Source organism: Morus notabilis, unplaced genomic scaffold, assembly GCF_000414095.1.
Source record: "Morus notabilis unplaced genomic scaffold, ASM41409v2 Scaffold25, whole genome shotgun sequence".
In the NCBI taxonomy this organism is placed as follows: Eukaryota; Viridiplantae; Streptophyta; class Magnoliopsida; order Rosales; family Moraceae; genus Morus; species Morus notabilis.
The window spans coordinates 223,727-246,648 of NW_010357699.1; the positions used below are offsets into that span (position 1 = coordinate 223,727).

The following is a 22,922-nucleotide window of genomic DNA, read 5'->3' on the forward strand; positions in this document are numbered from 1 at the left end:
TTTTTTATATATATATATATATATATATATATATATATTCGTTTTGACTACGTTGTCCTAGATATATAAATATACTTTTTGGAGAAAGAAAAGCCTACACTAATAGTCGTGTGTATTAATATTATTAATTTCAGTTTTTCTGAAATATCATAGCATATATATTGGCTGCCTGCATTAATCTTTGTATTTTTTGTTTCCTTGTTCTATATATATGACTGTTGTTTATATAGGGACTATTGATATCAAGCAACATGCTTGTTGTTATCTTTTCTCTTGATTTTGAACTATGGTTATAATTGTCTAGAATTTTTGGCGTATAGTGTTTAATTTTCCATAAGTTAATTTTTAAATATACATCCTTTTTAATAGTCTAAAATAATTTGCAAATTGGAACATCTTGATTTCCAAAGAGCTCATTAACCTTATGTATACCATGTCATTTAGTTATCTTTTCTCTTGATATATTTAATTCTGAATATAGAACTTGCTGGGAATTGAATTGAACTTTTAGGGCCAGTTTAGTTCATAGGTTTAAACTAATAATTTTTTATTTTAACTTTTGAAATTTAAATTTTTTATGAGAGAAAAATGCGGGTTTGAACACATCAAACAAAATCTCTTAATTTATTTGGTATTTTATTTTGCAGCAAATTCCTAAAAGAATTGTGAACAAGTGTGGAGATACTTTATCAACTCCAGTCTTTCTTAAGCTTCCATGTGGTTCACAATGGAAATTAGGACTTTTGAAAAATAGGCTTAAAATGTGTAATGTGTTTAATGAGTAGGCTCCAAAATAGAAAGTTTCAATGAGTAGGTCTCTCATTAAATGAAAAAATGTGTATTCCCTAAATGCCATTCTCCTTTTCTCTCAAATTAAAAGAAAAAACGTTTGAAAAGGAAGAGCTAAATCCCCTCCTTCGCTGGGCAGTCACGAGGAAACGTTGCCGGCCAAAGTTCACCGGCGGCGCCGCCTTTCACCGCTGGAGAATGCCCCTACCTCTGGTATTCTCTCAAATCTTGTATTTTTTATGCTTAATTCATTGTTTGAATGCTGGGTAATCATGGTTTGGTATTTTATTTGAAAAACCAACAAGAATCATGCTATTTCATGGCCTCTTCGGAGTTGAGTAATCTGCAAAATCGAAGAAACTCACATATGTTATTTCTTTCCGTTCTGACTGGTGGGAGCGGTAAGAAACCTGAGTCCGGTCAGAAAGTTCTTACTGGTGTGCCCTGTAAGAAAATTGCCAACCGGTCTTTCCAGTAAGAAAGATCTGATCGGGCATAATTTTGCCTCTCTTTAAGGTGACCCGTCGTTTTTCCCTCCCCATTTAAAGGATATTTTGGTCATTCACTCTTATCCCAGGAATAAAAAAAATGAAAATTGAAATTCCATTTATAACGGGTCTACGAATTGAATGGGTGTACATTTGGGGCCTATTGACTTAAAAAATCCGGATAGACAAGGGTTGGACAGATTTTTCAAAGAATTATTCTCTTGGCCGTGGGGATTTGTTGGTTTTTGAATATGAAGGGAATTCTCAATTCCATGTTTTCATATTTGACAAAAGCACCACAGAGATAGATTATCCGTCTAGTTCCAACCGTTCTGAGAAACAGCATGATATTGACAAAATAGCCCATGAATTAGAAAATGAAGAAGATGTAGACCTGTTGTAATTTTGGAAAGATGTTCACCCTCTTGCAAAACAAGAGAGAAATCTCCATTACCATGTTCCCGGCCGCAGAAGAGAAGAAAAATCAGTCCTGAAGGTACTCATTCTCAACTTGATAAATTATGCATGAAAATTCAATTAGCATCTTGCTTAATTTGTATGTGCTGTGCAAATTATTTCTAAAATTTTAAATTTTATGATGAAGAAGGTGGTGGTGGGGAGAAATCTATCCTGCGAAAATTGAGTAAACGTGGGGATGTCGACAGGCAGAAGTTGAGTGCAACAGAAAAGGCTCATGCTCTTAAAATAGCCAGTGATTTCAATCCAAAAACCCTTTTTTTTATGGTTTCCATGCAACCATCCTACGTTGGAATCAAGTATCTATTGGTAATTAATCTTCTTCTTAAGTTCAGTTTTTGAAACTACATTTTTTTTTTTCCTTTTTCTTTCCCCTTTCAAAATGTGAGCTGATATCAGTTTCATTATTATTTTTTTGGTTTTCTTTTGTCCTCAAGAATGTACCATATCTCTTCGCGACAAAGTATCTCATTGACGAGCGTGGTCATGTGATTCTTAAAGTTCATGGGAGGACTTGGTCCGTAAATTATAGTTTTGGAATTTATGGAATAAATAATAAAGCAAAATTTGAGTATGGTTGGAAGGTATTTGCTAAGGACAATGATCTGAAAGTAGGTGATGTTTGTGTTTTTGTTCTGACCAAGAGCATTGAAAAATTATTCGAGGTTTCAATTTTCCGTGAAAATGGAAGAGCAAACTCCTCTGTCTCACCTGCAGGTAAATAGCAAAACCAATGCTTGTTCTTTCTCTGATTTGTATTATCAAATTTTCCCTCTGCAGTTTTTTTCACTTTTCTTTTATATAATCTCCAGTGGATAATGCTGCGAAATTTCAAGTGGGGCAAAAAGGAAGCTCCTCAAGTAAACTAGAATCTGACACTATGATTAAGAAAGCAGGCATGTCCCAATTTACATGCCTGGAAAGAGTAATTCTCTATAAACAGAAATAGATAATTGAGGCTACCCTTTTATGAATGCAAACATGCATATCTTGGCCGAATGTATCGACTATTTTTCTCGCGTGCTTTTACAAGTAATTCTGTTCCTTTTCATTTGGGCAGCACATCCCGTAAAAGTTTGCAAAGACTTATTTTAGTAAGAAGGAAGGTGATGCTGTGCTTTGGGTTTCAGATGGTAGGTCTTGGTCTGTCCTATACAAAGTAAGAGAGAAACTGAAGCAATCACCGGTAACGAACTTCTGTCATGGTTGGTTTGCATTCGCTCGGGATAATAGATTGGAAGAAGGCGATAGATGCACTTTTGAGGTAACAAACAGAAATGATATTTCATTTAAGGTTTCCATTGTTAAGGCAAATGGTTGCCTGCCCAAAGGTAAGTAATACTTCTAACAGAAATTAGATTCAGTCTCTACTATGGCTATAGTAAATTTCATCCCATACATTATACGTGATCTTCAGCTAGTGAGAAAGCAACAACCTGCCAATCTGAAGAGAAATGCGAGTGTTAAATTCAAGTCGACGAGCATGGTGATTTTGATGGATCCAATTATAAAGGAAGAACAAGAGGAAACTGCAGTTGATCCTGATGGTATGTATATGAATCAACTATCTAAAAATAATACTAAAGAAAACTCATACTGCTATTAAGTTGTTTTTTTGACTAGGCAAGTCCAGGATCTGAAGAGAATACCGCCCTCATAATCGCTCAGAGGCCTTCATCTTCTAGAGCTAGCAGAGCTTCGAAAGCATAATCTCATTCCTATAAATTATTCCCTTGAATTTCCTCATAACTATAGATAGAAAAACCACAAGATCAAGAAGTTTCACCTCAGTAATTAATTAGCACCAACACATGATAGACTTTCGATTTTCTTCTTTCTGCAGCATCTACCGTTTGCTTTCGTGAAGAAGTAACTTGAGGCAAAATCACAAACTGTGACACTTCAAGTAGGAGAGAGATCTTGGCCTGTGAAGTTTTTAGTTTATTCGCGTTTATATAACTTCTCCGGGGGATGGTCTGCATTTGCATTGATCTTTGAGCTGATTAAGAGGAACCCAGTTGCGTTTAAAGTTTGCCTATCGAGTAAAACTCGTAGAGTAAACTTTAATTTCGCGATCTGATTATGAACTTCAATTGTGTTTAAAGTTGGGATCTACTCACAGCTGCAAGTTATGTATGGTCTTGTGTTTGTGAGCTTTCATATTCAGACTTCAAACCTCTCTTAATCTTCATATCGTCCAAGGGATATGGAAATTAAATAGGCTTTCAACTTTGTGGATCTTAAAGGTCCATACCCTTATGTTGAAGCCTTTTTTGGGGTTTTAGTCATATAAAGTACTTTGCAGATTTATATCAAGTAATGTTTGCGCAGCTGATCCTTATTATTTTGGCCAAAATATTTGCTTTTCCATTCTACTTTAATAAGGGTCTTACTGGTTTAGTTTTTGCCCGTGATATGGACCTAGATGAGTATCTCCAATACAATGCTAAATTTTAATAATTGAGTTGGAAAATTGTTCTCCATTAATGCAATGTTAATTTGCCACCAAATTAGTATATGACAAATTTAGCATTTAATTACATATTTTTTATTTAATCATTGCAACATTACCATTTTCAAATTATTAATATTTTTCTCCATTATGCAATGTTAATTTGCCACCAAATTAGTATATGACAAATTTAGCATTTAATTACATATTTTTTATTTAATCATTGCAACATTACCATTTTCAAATTATTAATATTTTACTTTTATAATTTTCAAAACAATAATTATAACAAAAAATAGATTTAACATTTGAAATAGTATCATACATTTAAGTATGAATAAAAATAACTTATGAAATTTGTTATTATCACACTTTTTAGTGCTAAATATCCAATTGACTTATATTATATTTGCGTTAGAAATTCAAGCGTATGAACCAGCTCTATGATTCCTTCAACATACGTAAGACTATTTGCAACACAGAGTAATTACATTTGTCACTAAAAAAAAGTGAAAATAGCATATAATTTAATGTGCTATTGTATTTTGTGCTCTAAAATATAATGTTCTTTCAAATATCATATTTACTTTTTATGTGATTATTAAGTTTTGAAACTTGTCAAAGTAAACTTCTAAACTTAGAATAATTTTTAAAAGAACACTGTTGTAATGATTATCAAATGTTAGATTTGACATTTGTTAATTATACTTTGTGACAAATTTATAAGTATAGCATTTGTTAAATTTAACATAAAAAATAACATTGCATTATTAGAGAGATTATTTCACTCAAATGTTAGTATTTAGTAGTAACCCATCAATTTAACATTCAGTTGAGATGCTCTAATCTTGAAAATAAGGAGTAATTTTACGTTTTATTTCTTAATACTTTATAAGAGCTTAATATGTTTTCTAAAATGTTTTAATATTTTTTTTTACTTCTTATAAATAGGAGTGAACATTCTCAAAGTAATAGAGACTAGAGATTTGATTAATGATATTGGTTATTCATATTTTCCTCTTATTAATATCCTTTTTCTCTAAATTAATTCTAAATTCGCCCTCTTTTTTGTCTAATTTCTCTTCTGTCTCCCCCACTTCTTATTTCTCTCTCATTGTCCTACATTAAAAAAAAAGTTTTTCTTTTCTTTCTAAAATCTTCTACAATTTGGCCGCGAGTACATCGTTTCATACATCTTTTTCTCTGTGGACTAAAAGTACGAACAACCAAAATCTGCAGAAGAAAAGAAAAAGACAAAAAAATGGAAGTTCTAGAGACGCGGCATCTTCGTAGCATGAGTTTACGTGTATAATAAGATCCTGTTTATTTTATCGATTCGAGTTTAAAATTATTTGAGTTTTGTTATAGTAAAAAACTCTCATAAATAATCACATTTAATTTTTTTACTACAGTAAAAAACTATAACATAAAGTCACATTTCAACTCAAATTAAAAATTTAAATCATCGATCTAAATAAACCTAAATAATATGATTATGGAAAAGGCTAAGGCAAAGACACGGACACGATTTGAAAATTAAAATGAAAAACGTAAAAATTGAGGCCCGTTCTGAAATATACTAATACATAGCTTTCCCAGAATATGCAAAGAGCCTATCATGAAATTCTTATATAATAATAATTAAAGTGACGAACTGATAAATTACGAGAACTATCATAATAAGCAAATAAGAAATGATAATAAACGCCACCAAAGGTAATAATAATAATAATAATAATAATAATAATAATAATAAATAAGACAGTAAACATGCATATGTTCAGACCACTTAAATATTATACCTCGATTTTAGCATTAATATAGATTATATATCTCCTATATCATCTATATTGGGAGAGGAGAAATGCCGGTTGATATGCCCAGCGAGCAAGATGAGAAACAATCATTTGTCATCATGTTCATGAACATGTGTCGGGAAAAAAAGACATTATTTCTTACACTTTTCATAATATATATTTTTTAACATATATAAAATTTTATACAAAATACTTATTTATAAATTCTTAATAATCTTTACTTAAAAATAAAAAACAATAATTTATTAAAAAATATAAAATAATAACTTTTTCAAAATTGAGATATTTACCAAACATGTTTCTTCGAGCCCTGGGAATACAAGGCTCCTTCTAATATTAAAAGGAAGATTGCATTTTGTAAAAGAATATATATATATATATATATATATCGAGAACAAGGCATTCTATCTATAAGCTTTTGAAGTGCAACTGTCCAAATAAAGATGGCTTGTACTGGTCCCCGGGAAAACGATGTGCAGAAGAAGTTTTCTCCTCCTAGTCCTCATTTTTTCAAGATCATCTTTATAGACACACTTCGGGACAACAAGCTTGTAAGCCAACTGTTAGAGAAATTGTAATATATCTCTCAATTTTGATATCACAAAAGTTGGCCTAAAACACATTTGGGAAGAACAGGCGCGCACAAGCACGCGCTGCAACATGTAGGAGCGTGCGCAGCAGCGCACGGACGCGCGCTGCAGCGCCTCTTGGGCGCTGTAGCGCGCACAAAACAGACCTCTCAGGTCTGTTTTTTGATTCCCGAGCGCTGCAACGCACAGCAGCGTGCATTGCAGCGCGCCTCTTGGGCGCTGCAACGTGCACAAAATAGACCTCTCGGGTCTGTTTTGCTGAGCCCGAGAATGTCATCCGCTGCAGCGCAAATTGCTACCGGAAAACGTGTTTTCATGTGTTTTAGTGATTTAAAAAGGTCTTGAACCATTGCATCAATTTGTGATATGTTTTCTCACATATCTGAGTACTTATTAACAATAGAAATAATTATTGTTATAACTGCATCAGCATATAAAAGATAACCTTCAAATTAGAAAAGGTATCTTTATGTGAAAGGTTGTAACGTTTAAAGAGGATGGATGCATCCATGTCTTTAATTAATGCATTCAGAAAATACAGATTTATGATTGTTCTGGAACTCAATATTTTGTGCTGGATATTGTGTTCAAGGGTTTGTTGTATCTTGGGGGTAATTTGCCATTAAAACTCATTAGCAAACTTTGAGAAATGATGGCAAATAAAACCTTAAAGGAAAGTATTCCTATACGCCTCAAACCATCTTCTTGCTTTTCATTTCCTTTTCATCCTCCCAAATCTGATTTTCTCTTACACAAACTCTTTCATATATGTATATATATGAGTATATATATATATATATTTATGTATGTATGTATGTCTGTATGTGTGTGTATTTATGTACTGTAGTTTGGAGAAAATTAAACAAGGCTTGCTAAAAACCATTTATTTTCTGAAAGATACATATATATGTTATATGGTAACATCAAATCAAATATACCCTTAATTTGTACATCATGCCCAATTTGTTTTTGTCGTTTTTGCTCCTTTCATATCACCTGATCTTGAATTTCCAAAGAGCAACATGTGAATGTTTCGTTGTTTCTCTTAAATAATAATAATAGTAAAAATAATATTGCAGCATGCATGTACATGATTTTTTTTCTTTTGTTTTTTTTTATGGAAATTTGCATGTTGTTTATAGAGGGACAAGCGATATCAAGCTACATTAATTAATGTGATTATAATTTATTTTAGCTCTCTGAACTAATAATTACTGTGTAGATTTCTTTTCAACAGATGGGACTAACCCTCAATTGTAGCGTATTATTTTCAACATAATAAGGGTTGCTATAGTTTTATAATTCCAGAAGTAAAGACAATATATTAGTGTCAAATATAGCAACCCTTATTATATACATGTTCAAATTTCCACACACACACACATATGAATATATACATGTTCTTTATACAGCAGGCAATCCCATCAACCTATTGTCCTCATCATGTAGTTATCTTTTCTCTTGCTTTTTAAAGACTGAAAACTTTCTACATCATCTCAATAAAAATCCCTACACTAATAAGAATAATATCGAGTAATTACTGCAGTGCATCAAATCACAACTACTTTTATTTTGATTTTGCATTTTGCAGCAAATTCCTAATAGAATAGTGAACAAGTGTGGAGGTACTTTATCAATTCCAGTCCTTCTTAAGCTTCCATGCGGCTTAAAATGGAAGGTAAGATTGACAAAGTGTGATGGCAAGGTGTGGATAGACAAGGGTTGGAGAGATTTTTTGAAGTACTATTCCCTAGGACATGGGGATTTATTGGTTTTTAAGTATGAAGGGAATTCTCAATTCCATGTTCTCATATTTGACAAAAGTACTACAGAGATAGATTATCCCTCCAATCCCAACTGGATTGTGAAACATAATATTGGAAGATCACAACCCCAAGAGGTAAAAGAAGAAGAAGATGATGATTCCGTTGAAATTTTGGAAAGCTTTTCACCGTTTCCTAAAAGAAGGGAGAAATCTCAACTAACGTGTTCTTGGCCGCGTAAGAGAATGAAAACCGGTCCTGATCATGATGAAACTCAAAGGGGCTCATCTCATCCAAGAAGTAAAGGTACACATTATCAACTAATTTGTGATTTGAAGTCGAGGGAAGTTTATTTATAGTAGTGATGATTCACATTGTTCCAAATACGAAAGGAAAGGCGCGTCGAAAACTTTTTTGGTTTTACTCATTTCTTAACTTGTTCTTTTGGGCCTTCAGGTAAGTTTAGGATGCAGATTTTGGAAGCGAATACTAGTCAAGAAGTCACCATGAGGCCTTCATCTTCAGGAGACATCAGAGCTTCTGAAGCAGCCAATAAATTCTTTTCAACAAATCCCTATTTCCAAGTGTCTTTGCAATCAAGTCACTTTAAACCAACCAATTCTAGAGTGGTAGGTAAAAAATATATGCCCACATGTACAATTTGCACACTGCCTTGTAAAAATTCTCAAGCTGAAATAGGATAACAATGTGAGAAAGTTTCACTTCTCTTGATCAAAAAGCCTTGTTTTGGGTGCTAGTTTTAATTTGATTTATTTGGCTTTGCAGCGTGTACCTACTGCTTTTGCAAGAACTTATTATGAGGAAAGGACACAAAACTGTGAATCTTCAAGTAGGTGAGAGAGAGATCTTGGCCTGTGATGCTACTAGCTTATCCATTGGAATGCAAGTTGTCTCGCGGATGGGCTGCATTTGCGAGAGAGACGTCTCTACATCCGAAAGATGTCTTAATCTTCGAGCTGATTAAGAGAAAATCCATAGTGCTGAAAGTTTCCATATTTAAAAATTTTTAATTTTTAAAAAAGTGACTAGTTATGGACATCAGAATATTAGCAATTAATTGACTAATTGCTGCAACTTATAAAGAGCTACCTTGTCTTTGTAGAAAAACTAGTCTTTGTAAAGAAAACTAGTCTTTGTAAGTTGTCATGTTAAAACGTTTCAAACTTATCTTTCTTACATCATCTAAGGAATTGGGATATATTTGCTGTTTGGAAACTTAATTGATCCAGTGACCCTGTGTTGCTTAAGCTATAGTCTAACCATAATCAGTTAATCTTTGCCAAGAAAAACCATAATCAGTTAGTAGATAGTTTTTCTTTAAAAGCTTTGTTGTCTAGATTTTTAAAATAAGGACTCAAGTACCAAGAGTTGCAAAGTTTAAGGACCCACGACGCATAAATCCCAAACAACAACAACAATAATAATAATCTAACAATACATAAAATAGAGTAAAAACTTTTTTTTATAGAGCTGTCACGCGATAATTTTTCTACTTAATTCTCTCTTCTTCTTTTTATATTTTATTATTTTTATTAAATAATTAATTTTTTAAGATCATGTTTATTTTATTGATTTGAGTTTAAAATTTAAGTTTTATTACAGTAAAAAATTCTTAAAAATAATCACATTTAACTTTTTTATTACAGTAAAAAATTCTCACATAAAATTATATCTTAACTCAAATTAAAAACTTAAATTAACGAATTAAACAGATCTAAATATCTCTAATACTGCAGTAATATGTGGGAGCAAGTTACAATACTGATAATAATAATGATAAGTAACAGAGAATTGTACTGACTAGCCAAAACAAATAAATAAATTACGATTTTTCCTCGATGAATCTGATGATTTGATTGTAATAGTATTAAAGATGGGGGTAATGATGCTACAAAGCTAGCTATTCACAGATAATAAAGAAAGCGGTGGGGATGAGTCTGAGAAGACTCTCTCATGAAATTTTTATGTCAAATCAAATTAAGCAGCGATTGTCTTTCTAATTAGGATCAGAAGATATTTAGTTGATAGATTTAAAATTATTTTTTATTTATGTGTATTTTTTATAAAAAAAAATATTATAATGAGTCATGAATTATGATTCAAATTATAACCTAAATTTTTGAACTAAATGCACATTAAAAGACTCACCTTTTTATGGATGGCCAATATTCACATTGGCTACTTCCGAAAAAACAAGAAATTACAAGCAGCCACAGCCACGTACCCGAAAAAGACACAAAATCCCATAGGCAAACTCTAGAGTTTTGTCTTGTTTATTTCACGATTTAAGTTTTTAATTTTAATTTTATTATAGTTAAAAAATTTTAAAAATAATCATATTTAATTTTTTTTGTTACAATTAAAAATTTTTATATAAAATTATATTTTAACTCAAATTAAAAATTTAAATAGACGAACTGAACGAGACCTTTAACTACTTTGCTTCAACAATGACGTCCAATGATTACTCACTGCCAACACCAATGCCAACTTCATAATAAGCTAACAACCTGTTCGCCTGTGAACCCTCACTTTAAGAAGAAGATTTCAGCCAGCACCCTTTTGGACAACAAGCTTGTAAGCATGTATGTATGTATGTATGGATGCATGCATGCATGCATGCACATGTATGCATGTATGCATGAATGATATTAGGTTCTGCTTCAATATTGTTCGACCTCTCAAAATTTTTATGCTCCTCTTTATTGTTTAAGTGAGAGACTATTTTTGTTTTAGAAATTTATTAGACGTTGCTTAGCTAAGGTACTCCTATTTAATGTATGCCTTGGAGGAGATGCCGAAACTTTCCCTTTAGCAAAGATATGAAGTAAAATTGTTGAACTTATAATCTCATAATATAAATACACACACATATGAATGCATATAATGTAGCTAGTGCCACACAATTGTTAAACATTTTTGTTTCCTAGAAAGGTCATGATCTCAACTTGGACATGATAGCAACAATCGTTTTACTTTATTACCTTTTCTAGAAATTAACATTATTTCTGTGAAATAGATGAAAGTAGTACTATTAATTTTCAGCAAATTAAAAATCAGAGTACTATTTTGAATAAGGAAATTGTTGTTGAGTGTGTGTGTTCATTTAGAGGGTTTATTTCTTGCGTAAAAGTTGCACTTTGATCCATTCAATACTAACTCATTTTTTTTCCCTTCATTCTGCAGAGGATTCCGAGACAATTTATGACAAACTATGGAAAGACAATATCAGATCCAGTAATTATTACGACACCGAGTGGTGCAAAATGGCATATGGGATTGGTGATATTTGGTTGTGTAAAGGTTGGCCAGAATTTGTTCAACACTTTTCCTTAGAGAATGGACAGGCCTTGTTCTTCAAATACAAAGGGTGTTCTCAATTTGATGTAGTCATAATTGGTGTTACTGGTCTAGAGATAGATTACTCTATAACTAATTCCACCCAGGTTATTGAGTCCGACATTGATGATGGTGACAACGATGATGATGACGGTGACGGTGGCTCTCCCTGCCTGAAAGAAGAGGAGGAACCGACGACCCCATTTCCTCAACATGCTCGGAGTCCGGAAAGAGTTAAAAGAAATATTGGAGATAGTCATACTCAATGTAGTAATGATGAAACGGATCTAGAAAATTCAATAGGCGAATGGGATTATAGTTGCAAGTCAAAATCTATGGAAGGCATGGAATATTTTTAACCCTTTTTTTTTTTTTTTCTCCTAATTGCATTTTAGTGCTTAGTTTTATTTTCTGGTTATTTAATCTCTTCATTTTTTTCAGCTAAGAGTACTCATGATGGAGAACCTTCGGTTCTTGGAAGGAAGCAGCGATCCTTGACTATGGCTGAAAAGGCGAAGGCTCTATCTAGGACTGAAGATTTCATGTCACAAAGTCCGTATTTCAAGGCTGTAATACAACAAACGAAATATATATAGTCGTTATGACATGGCAAGCTTTCTTTTCCAACTTTGTCATGGTAATACTGAATTTGCTTACTAGCAGTATAATTGATAAATATAATTGCTCAATGTATCATCCCATTGTTTTCTTCTTTGTCCCTTTCATACGGGTTTTGATCTTTCGTCTATTTGATGATTTAGGTAGTACGAACAGATTTTTGGATGGAATGCCTCTTTGATATAACTGATGATGCTACCCTCTATGTTTCGCATGAGAGGGTTTGGATAGTAAAGCTTAATGCCAGAAAGATTGCCATGAGATCGATAAGAGTTTCATTCCTAAGAAAAGGTTGGAAGGATTTTGCTGTGGACAATGATTTGAAAGTTGACGATGTGTGTATTTTTGAGCTCGTTAACCAACGTAAAATGATTTTTAAAGTTACCATTAGCCGAGATGGAGATTTTCAAAACAGTCAACAATCCCACGGTAAGTTGAATTACCAACAGTTACCTTCCTCATAAGGCATGAATTTGGTCTATATATGTACACACACATTGATGTATTACTAATTAATTATTTTTGACGCTCTTGGATTTTAGCTGGCAAGAGTGCAGTTAATCAAGATCATCCGAAGAAAAGTTTGAGTGCGAGAGATAAGACACCAAGTACGTCATACAAGGCTGAAACTTGCAATATGCGGCCCTCAATGAACCATGTGCGGAGGAAGGATCCGAATGCCATCGCCAAGAGGAAATCAATGTTGAACTATGCAAGTATTTAGAGTATCAGAGTTTTGATCTCAAATATGCTTGAGAACAATCACCAAATAAGTACTGAAACAAACTCATCTAGTGCAGGCAATAAATTTGGAAACTCTAAATCTAAAAGATCAGACCAGCGGCCTTGCTTCAAAGCGGAACTGAGCCAATCTTCTTTTCAAAATCTGGTACATGATGATATCTTAGATAAAATATTGTTCTTTAAAATTAATAGGCTTCAAGAATATAATATGCTTAGTTTGTCAAGTGATACTAGTTCCTCGACGCCGCTATGGAATATGGTTCGGCTAACATAATTTTCTGCAAATATGTTTACCTAGACAAGCTTAAATTATATTGTATCCGACATGTAATTTTGGACTTAGCATATCCTTGTGAGGTTGGCACCGGTTGTTCTTTAAACGTCTTCTTAATTTTTGCAGCATGTGCCGCTACGTTTTGCAACGAAACATTTTGAAGCAGAAACACAGTTTGTAAAACTTACAAGTGTGGGAAAGGAAAATTGAACAGTGAAGATGGTATTTTGTTAAGGAAAAGACGAAAGTATGATCATTTTGTGGAGGAAAAAGAAAAAGGGATTTGAGAGGTCTTTTGATGTCATGTTTAAACCTTTTTTCACGAATGAACTAGCTATATTCCACTGATAAGTCTTCTTTTTTCCTTTTCCTTTTTGTTTTTTTTTTTAGAAATTCTTTGATCTTTCCTTTCCGTTTCATTTTGCTTGGTTTTTAGATGGAATAATGAAACATGTCGGCCTCGTTCATTTCACCGATTCGAGTTTTCAGTTTTAGGTTTCTACAGTAAAAAGCTATCAGAAAATGTCACATCTAACTTTTTCTGCTACAGTGAAAAGCTCTCAGAAAATGTCACATCTCAGCTCGAATTAAAAACTCAAATCTACAAAGTAAACGAGGCTGTCAACTTTGTTCCACTTTTAGCAGACTTCCAGATGCTCGACTTTATTATAACAAGCTTCCGAACTATAAATTGGCCAAAATAACGCTAAATTCGATAATGCAGTAAAGGACAATGTTGTAAATCTTATGCAAACTTTCAGTCTATCTCTCAAACAACTCTATTGTAACAAGAATTGAACACATGAACACACAGGAGAAATTGAATGAATTCCTTAACAGAGATTTATTCTCATTAATGGCAAAAACACCTTCTAAGTAATTAACGCACCCTCAGAAGTTTCTATTAAAGACTTGATACAAGAAATAACTAGGACAATTGTTTTATACTTAATAACTAAGGCCCCGTTTATCTCACTGATTCAAGTTGAGAACTTGAATTGAAAAATAGATTTATGTAAGAGAAAACGTTGCAACACAAAGTTGAATTTGTAATTTTATGTGAAAAAACACTGTAGTAAAAACTTGAATTGTGATTGGAACTAATGAAATGAACGGAGCTTAATTCTATAAATATTCTTAACAGATTATTGAGACAACTTAACAATCAAATGACGCCTTAAATTCATATAGTGATCAAAATCTTTGTGTTAAGCCTAAGAATCGAGGTAGGACTGCAAGAGGCAAAGTTCAAGAATGTAAACCAGACACCTTACAAGAATCTAATCATTTAGAACCAGACTATGTAACATTAATATGACTTTCACCCAAATAACATATGACATCAAGCGGAACAATTTAAAAGAAAAAATCATGGAAAAAGATGGTATTTGAATCAAGATGGTTAATCTATCACAAGCTCCCTCAATGGATAATAGCAGTACTGCAGAAGTGGATTTATCATATTCACCCACTAAATTCATCAAAAACCGATAAAAATTTTCATTAGAATTATACTTTAGAGAATCGGCCAATAAATATTAGAAGTGGTAATAATCAGGCATAAAAACAAGTTAGAGAATCGGCCAATAAATATCAATCAAAGAATTTTTTTTCCCTTTTTTTTTTTCTCTTTGTTTTTTTTGTTTTTTTTTTTCTCTTGTTTGTACGGGGCTTCTTTCTTTTGTGTGTGTGTGATTTTTTTATTATTTATTTTTTTTAAGAGGAGATTAAACGACAGCCTCGTTCAAATATGTGCTCCCGTGTAACCCATCCTATTTAATATCTTGCAGCTTTTTCTTTCTTTCTTTTTTTCTTTCTTTCTTTCTTTTCTCTTTTTGTTTTTTCGTTTTTTTTTTTTTCCTTCTCTGCCAAGTATCCTCCTGTGATATCTTCTTTGACGCTTGGATGATCAACGCAACGATGAGTTGTTGTACGCCAGGAAATTATCGCTCTACTTTTTCCGCTGTTACTCCTCACTTCTTCTCGTTGGTTCTACAGAATACCCTTCGAGACAACAGACTTGTAACTCTCTCTCTCAAAACTTTTATTTCCTCATATTTTCTATATTTGTTTTTCCTTCCTTTTTGGCCAACCCTTTTGCACAGTTTTCTGATTTGTTGAAGATATGAATTTGTTATGTAAATAAAGTGGGCAAATATAGCAATACCCCACTTTTTTTTCTCACTTGTTGTTGTTACTTTTGGCTATAAATTGGCTGCCCTATATTTCACCCAAAAAACAAAAAAACAAAAAAACAAAAAACAAAACTGCCTTATGGTCTCCACTAACTTGAAATCAGATCAATATATACAAAAGTTGAAATTTACTTTTTTTTTTCATTTTTTTTATCGTGCAGCTGATTCCAACAAAGTTTGTGAAGAAATATGGAGAAACCCTCTCCAACTCGGTGTTTGTTAAGCTTCCATCTGGTTCCGAATGGAAAATGGAGTTGAGAAAATCTAATGGCAGGTTTTGTTTGCAAAAGGGTTGGCCTGAGTTTGTAAAGTATTATTCCATAGGCTTTGGGCACTTTCTAGTTTTTAGATATGAAGGGAATTCTAGATTCCATGCTTGCATATTTGATACAACTACCGTCGAGATCGAATATCCTCTTATTCGGGCGCATTCTGATGGGCCTAAAATAGAAGAAATCAAAGATGATGGCTCTGTTGAAGTCTTGGAGGATTTGTCACCATATCCCAGAAAAAGAAAGAGCTCTCCTTTACCATGTTCTCAGCCCCACAAGAAATTCAGAACCAGTCCCATTGGCGAAACCGAGATCAAAGGGACTCGAAGCAATGAAAGGATACTTAAGAATTCAATGAGGAATGGAGATTTACACCATTCAAAGTCAATGAGAGGCATGCGAAAATTTTTTCTTTTGTCCTTCAAGAAATTGATTTTTTGGTACTTGAACAAACTGTTGTTTCCATGTAGAGTAGTTTTCTTGTATTGTTTATTCTCTTTTATCTTGTTTCCAGTTTCTGCTGAAGATGGTAATGGGGACAAATCTATCATGCCAAGATGGAGGCTATCTGAGGTGAAAAGCTTTACTTACAAAGTTGTGATCAAACCATCTCATGTCGGTAAATATTTTGACATGGTAAGATTAATTTCTTATAAAGGCTTTTTTTAAGGCAGTAATAAATTTCTCATAGATTCTATTTTCAGATGACAAATTTCAGTTGAAAGAGAGTGAATCTGAAACAGAAAAACTGCCTACATAGAGCATAAATGAACTTTTTCCTCTGTTTGTCTCTTTTTAACGTGTCTTCTTGCATTGGCAATGGCTTGTGTTCTTTCTAGTGTTTACCGCGGAAATTTGCAGATGGATTTCTGAAGAATAAATGTCTTGATGCGGTCCTTAAACTTTCCGATGGAGGGACTTGGCCTATAAGGTTCCGAAGTAGAAGGTGTGATGATGAAAGACGTAGAGGTGCCAGATTTGAAAAGCCAAGTTGGGAGAAATTTGCTCGAGACAATAATTTGAAAGTAGCGGATACTTGTGTCTTTGAGTTGATTAATGGAAATGAGATGTCATTTAAAGTTTCCATTCTCAAAGCTGATTTAGATAGTCATCCCTCTCATGGTCAGTAAGGAAATACCGTTTTTGCAAAATTAAGTATGAATTAAATCTCCATGAGTAAAACAATTTTATTTTCTCACAAATAAAGCCATTTTCGAATTTCAGCTGGTAATCAGGGCAGAACTAATTCATTGAAGCCAAAGAGAATTGTAAAAGTCAAGACTGAGTGTGATTGTACTAGCAAACATCAAGAGGAAACTAAAGTTGAACCCGGTAAACATATTGGTTTAAGACAAGAGATCTCAAATATTATAACAAATTTGGATTACTGACCCTTTTCTGCTTCTTATGTAGGCAAGTTTTGGCAAGGCCAGGTCACTCGTGTTCTGAAATTTTCAGGAGATTCTAGAGCCACTGATGCAGCCAGCAGATTCTCATCGAAAAATCCCTTCTTCAAAAAGCTAATAACTTCATCTTACCTCCATACTCAGGTAGTTTTATAATTAGTTTCACACAAATATGGTTCACATGTGGGTTTTCCGCATGAAAAAGTGGCTAATTAAACATATTATACTAATTGGTTTTTTATGTTACCTTTAATACAATTTTGTTCTAGTGCAATAGTCTCATTTCTTGTTGCAGGATCAACAGATCACTCTTAAATTTAAATTATCTTGTTGTGTGCAGCGATTACCAAATTATTTTGGGAGGAGTTATTTTGGAAAGAAGACGCAAAATATAACACTACAGACGGGGAAGAATTCGTGGAGTGTGACCATCGTTTACAATGCACCACATTCCTACCTTTTTTCTCGTGGATGGCCAACGTTTGCAAGGGAGAATTCTTTGCGTCCAGGTGATGTTTGTGTGTATGAGCTGATTAAAGAAAATGACATTGTGCTGAAAGTTACTGTTTTTAAGGAGTGATGATCTGTTAGTTTAGTGTTGTTACAAATGACCTAATTTCAGGCACTTTCTTGGACGGTAATGTCTTTTTGTTTGGATTTCCAGTCCGCATGTGTGTTTAAGAATGTAAAGAAAGTGTGTTTTAGGATGTATGTTTTTGGAACTTTCAACCCTAATCTTTGTGTGTTTAAAATTGTAAAAGAGGTATTTTAGGTTGTTTTAGTTTTTCTTACGTACTAGTCAAGAAAGGAGATTGTTGGCGTCATGTCAACCTGTCCTCCATCCCTATCGTATGTAGAAGAAATTCTCCAGGTCCACACATGGAACAAAAAGGATGCGACTCAATTTACTTGAATGATGTGCTCAGTTTCACTCGCACCATCATGAGTTTGTTAGGATCCTAGTTGGGCCCCACATTGTTAAAATATGGGCTTAGTATGTTAATTTATAACTATTTGGGCACCCTCTCTCTACAAGTTAGTTTTCGGGAATGAGTTCTACCCAAGGGTTATAACAATTGGTATCAGAGCATGCCCTCCTCAGGCCCACGTTGCGGAAGGGGCGACTTGGGAAGGCCAGAGTGGGCCAACCAGAGTGGGCCGCCGTAGACGTCGGTGTCGGAAGCGTAGTAGAATGTTAGGATCCTGGTTGAGTCCCACATTGCTAAAGTATGAGCTTAGCATGTGGTTTATAACTATTTAGGCACTCTCTCCCTATAAGCTAGCTTTTGGGAATGAGTTCTACCCAAGGGTTATAACAAAGTTTGACGAGCATAGTTCATTGGTCGAACAAGACCTCTAATTGGGGCTTGGAAAGGAAACTGGTGGTTTAAGGTATTTTAGTTTGGCACTTTAATGAGGTTACTGGCGCATGCAATCCTCTTCAGAACACATATCAGGGCCATTGACAAAGTCTCTGGAATCACAACGTTGGTGATCATACGACAAGAATACGAAACAACAATAAGGACAAGAATACGAAAGATGAGGAGAGTGAACTAGAAAAATGACTGCTAAAACCCAAAAAAGTTGTGTGAATTATCCTTTTTGCGTGGTACACAAATCTAATAAGTAATTGACATTTATAGAGAAATTATTGATTCATCGCGTCAAACTCTTTCTAATTATCCTGCCTATTATATTTTAGGTCAATTACTTAATAATAATTATCACTAAAACTAAAAATGTCAACTTTAATAGAATCAGAGGGAGATAGAAGTAGAACAACTCAAGAGGAGGAAGCAAAAACTCAATATTCGTTTACTAATCAACTCTGTGAATTGAAGTGACATTCACTAAAATATTTTTAGAAATCTAAAACTAATTAGATAAACCCAAATATATAATTTAAATATTCCCTTTCAAAGAAAATAAGTAATTTAAATATTCTAAATAATCCTATAACATAAACATAATACTAACTTAAATTAAATATTAAAGATACAATACATCCTAATATAAACTATTCAAATTTAAATTAAAATATAATGATCTACATTTTGCATCACTTCTATTCCCTTCCTAAAATCCTGGTTTTCGGCCTTCCAAATCTTTAATTAACTCATTTAACCGTCCCCAAAATGGAAACCTCTTTTCTTTTTTCTTTTTTTTTTCAGAACATTTTGACTAATGCCAGTTTGGCAGTAAGGATAAATATCCCAAAGAAACGTCTAAAATGGAGCCGTTTATTTTTTCCAAGAACAATGGTTCAATGGCTAACACTCCGATTATTAAGGAAGAAGAGATCCTCAGGATCCAGGATCGTTATGAATAAATATATAATATATTTTTTTTCTTTTTGCCAAATATAAATATTTCAGTTTGTTTGCAGACAAATCGAGATGGGAAGAAAACCAAGGCCTCTCAAAAGATATCCTTCATTTTTCAAGGTTCTTATTGATGACTTCTCAAACAAGTTGGTATGTTTGATTCTTGCAATAGACTTCTGTATATTATTTTAGCACATCATATAGGGCCAATATAGACTGTAGTATTTGGAAAAAATTTCTCTCGTTTTTGGGTTTATATAGCATGGTTTTGAGGTTTTCAATTACTTTCCATTTTCAGTATTTGTGCTTTTATTTCTTTTCTTTAATTTGAGCTATTTATATTGCTATTTTCTTTTTTTTTTCTCACTTTTTCCTTTCCTGTCCAGTAGCTTATTGGTTTTCTTTTGTCATACATTCCAATTGTATAGTCTTTCTTTGAGTCTTAACCCTTGCATCTGTTTTTGAATCGGATATTTTTAGGGTTGTTCTTTTAGAGTGTAACTTGAGTGTAGTTTTTGAGTTGAATTTGAGTTATAACTTGAGTTGAAGTTAGAACTTGAATAAAGTTGAGTAAAATTGAATAAAGTTGAAACTTAAAAGAACGTGAATTTGAATAAAGTTGAAACTTAAAAGAACGTGAATTTGAATAAAGTTGAAATTTGAGTTGTCTTTTTTTGAGTTTTTTAGACAAAAGAACATGCCCTTAGTTTTTTCTGTGTTATAAATTCTTTTCACAATTTTCCTCTTGGTCACTTATTTTGTCCTAAGTTTTTAGACTGGATCTTTTTCGTCACTTTACTACAAGTAAAGAGTAATGACTGAGAAAATCCTAGACATTAAATAATACAATTTATTTATTTAAGTCAATAATTTTTCTAGAAAATATTATGTTATTTTGTGAATGGAGGATTTATGGAATTAATATATGTATTCCTAAATTCTATAGCAGATTTCATGTTAAGTTCATGTTTCGATCAAGTAAATTCGATCGATAAATTCTTGCCATATTTTAAGGCGGAATAATTTTCAGTACAAGTATAGTTTGAGAATCTTAATTTCAAGAATCTCCAAGCACAGCACGATATTAGCAGCGTATAAAAAAAACACACTAACATTTTAAAAGAAGAAAAAAATCCTTAATTGCCAGACAGTTAGGTTAAAGTCACTAGATAAATACCTAAAGTAGAAGGGTACAATGTGAGCTCGGGAGTTGACAGCGTCAAAAACAATGTCATTCCCGGAATATAATGTAGAAAAGTTAAATTTAGAATTGGTTCAGTCTCAAATTAATTTCAAAACTTAAAACAGTTTGAAATATTACGCGAGTAAGAATATAAAACAATATTGAATTATTCAGAAATTAATATTAGACTGTAAGTAGTAGATTAACTTACGTGAGCTAAACTAATTACCTCTAATCAGTATAAATTTAATCTGTTTAGAGGAAATAATTGAGGGTAAGATCAGGCACGTAATCTTGCCTTAATCAGATACTTTATATAGTGAAATTCTTAGGGTTCTTGCACTTTCTTTCTCTTGTTCCCGTTCACTCTCTCTCTTCTCTCACGTTCTCTCACAAAACCATCAATGATCAAATACTCAAGTTGAGATTCCGACCTCCGTTTTTGACACCGCCGGTGTCAATAGAAAGATCTCGACGAGCTGAGTTCAATGACATGCGGCATGACCTCCAACTCCGCCGGAATTAGCCGCAATCGCCGGTGGAAGTTCCAAAATTACCCATTTCTTCCCGTCGTGATATCTCCGTCATCCGACCTCCGATTGAGGTGATTTCAGTCCCTATGGACTCAGTGCAACGAGACGAAGAAACCCCATCCATTTTCATAGCTCGATTCTGGCCGGAGCACCGCCGTCCGTGGTGGTCGGAATCGCGGACGCCGCCGCCGTCGTTTCCCTCTCTCCAGGCCGTCGTGGATGTCACCGCCCCCACCAATCGACTCAGAAGCCGACGCCCAGTAGATCCCGACCAGCAACCACCGTCACCGTCACAGTTTGGCCGGAAAACGGAGCCACTGCCGTCATCCGTGGAGGGAAGAGGTGGTTCCGATGATCTAACCGTTAGATCGTAGTGACTTTGGTGTCACAACACTCATAAGAAAGCGGGTAAGAAAACCCCACAACCAATTTTAAGAATTGATGACCGAAATACTGAGATTTGGGTCGCCGGATTTTACCGACGTTGCCGGTCCCGATAGGTACTGTTACAGGCCGAATGGTATGAAATTGACCGCACCAATGGACTCAGAAGGGTCAAGTTAGGAGGGGTAAGACCCAAGTCCGCCGCGGAAAAGCTCTCTGGGAGCCTCCGCCGCCGTACGCTGCCGCCGCCGCCATTTTCCGGCGAGGTGTCGTTTCTCAGGCTATCGACATCCGTTTGATGATCCGAGACCATATCTCGACTCGTTTTGACGTGCTGAACGAAATGGTGACGTCCGTTCAACCAAATTCAATTCTTATAAGAATGGTCTGGTATTGGTTGCATGCGGATCGAGGTGGTTCAGACTAAACAAGTGAAGATCAGAATCGAGTGTTTAAAGCTACGATGTTCCTCAAGGATCATTCATAGTACTTGCAGCTTTTCCCAAAATTAGTTGTGAGGAATACGCAGGAGGACACGACAAGGACAAGCGAGATACTATCATAACCGCTTAGCTCGGAATCCAGGCAAGTACAAACCTTGCTTACAGTTTAATTAAGATAGTCATATAAGGCGTATGATTTTCATGAAATACGTTAATTATGAGATTTGTGAATTAGGTTTATGTTAAACGTCGTATATAGTTTTCCAATAAAACTTAACAGTTTTTAAATAAGCATGTAAGCGAAAATCGTAAAGAAACGATACGCTAGACCCTCAATTTTAAGGTAAAGTAAAGTTTATTAAAAGTGTATTATGGATGATAATTTAATTAATTATTAAAACTAATTAATTAAATTATCTAAGACTTAGAATATGGTTAAAGAAGTTAATTAATTACTAAGATTAATTAACTAACTTATGCAGACTTAGTATATGAATAAGAGGGTTACTTCATTACCAAAATTAGTTAACTAAATTATTAGACTTATTATAAGGATAAAATAATTAATGAATTATCAATTTAGCACAAATTTGTAATGGCAATTAAAGAAAATAAGATTTTGAGGATTTAATAAATTGATCCTTATAGTAAATTATCCTTCAATAAAGGAAAGGAATACATACCTTAAGTAAAGGGTTAGATTTCATTCATAAGTTGCTAAAATAGAATAGCAAATGACAGATAATTTCACACTCTCAATGGGTGTTCATTTTCAGAAGTAAGCAAGTAAGAGAATAAGCTGTTTGG

General features: G+C 33.7%; 3 protein-coding genes across 3 annotated transcripts; all 3 read left to right on the forward strand.

Moving 5' to 3' along the window:
• Positions 1–588: 588 nt before the first annotated feature.
• On the forward strand, positions 589–1,632 carry LOC112094372 (B3 domain-containing transcription factor VRN1-like; the record flags this gene model as incomplete). The annotated part of the gene is made up of 3 exons (XM_024175047.1): positions 589–594; positions 648–765; positions 1,463–1,632. Coding segments are annotated over exons 1-3 (294 nt in total), but the record flags the coding sequence as incomplete, so codon positions are not given.
• Positions 1,633–6,466: 4,834 nt separating this feature from the next.
• LOC21403191 (B3 domain-containing transcription factor VRN1) lies at positions 6,467–13,078 on the forward strand. The gene is made up of 8 exons (XM_024175057.1): positions 6,467–6,574; positions 8,205–8,682; positions 8,833–9,005; positions 9,163–9,226; positions 11,584–12,078; positions 12,178–12,305; positions 12,498–12,783; positions 12,897–13,078. Exons 1-8 carry the CDS (start codon positions 6,467–6,469, stop codon positions 13,076–13,078), a joined length of 1,914 nt encoding a protein of 637 aa, XP_024030825.1.
• Positions 13,079–15,227: 2,149 nt separating this feature from the next.
• LOC112094340 (B3 domain-containing transcription factor VRN1-like) lies at positions 15,228–17,956 on the forward strand. Its single transcript, XM_024174959.1, has 7 exons — positions 15,228–15,394; positions 15,729–16,233; positions 16,354–16,475; positions 16,679–16,961; positions 17,064–17,171; positions 17,253–17,389; positions 17,586–17,956. Exons 1-7 carry the CDS (start codon positions 15,278–15,280, stop codon positions 17,823–17,825), a joined length of 1,512 nt encoding a protein of 503 aa, XP_024030727.1. The 5' UTR covers positions 15,228–15,277; the 3' UTR covers positions 17,826–17,956.
• The last annotated feature ends 4,966 nt before the right edge of the window (positions 17,957–22,922 follow it).

Excerpts from the sequence above, each read along its gene's own strand:
- LOC21403191 (XM_024175057.1), top strand. The coding sequence starts at position 6,467 with ATGGCTTGTACTGGTCCCCGGGAAAACGATGTGCAGAAGAAGTTTTCT. Across the intron at positions 9,006-9,162 it reads AACCAACCAATTCTAGAGTG|CGTGTACCTACTGCTTTTGC; the intron begins GTAGGTAAAAAA and ends TTGGCTTTGCAG. Across the intron at positions 12,784-12,896 it reads AAACAGTCAACAATCCCACG|CTGGCAAGAGTGCAGTTAAT; the intron begins GTAAGTTGAATT and ends CTTGGATTTTAG.
- LOC112094340 (XM_024174959.1), top strand. The coding sequence starts at position 15,278 with ATGATCAACGCAACGATGAGTTGTTGTACGCCAGGAAATTATCGCTCT. Across the intron at positions 15,395-15,728 it reads CCCTTCGAGACAACAGACTT|CTGATTCCAACAAAGTTTGT; the intron begins GTAACTCTCTCT and ends TTTATCGTGCAG. Across the intron at positions 16,234-16,353 it reads CCATTCAAAGTCAATGAGAG|TTTCTGCTGAAGATGGTAAT; the intron begins GCATGCGAAAAT and ends TCTTGTTTCCAG.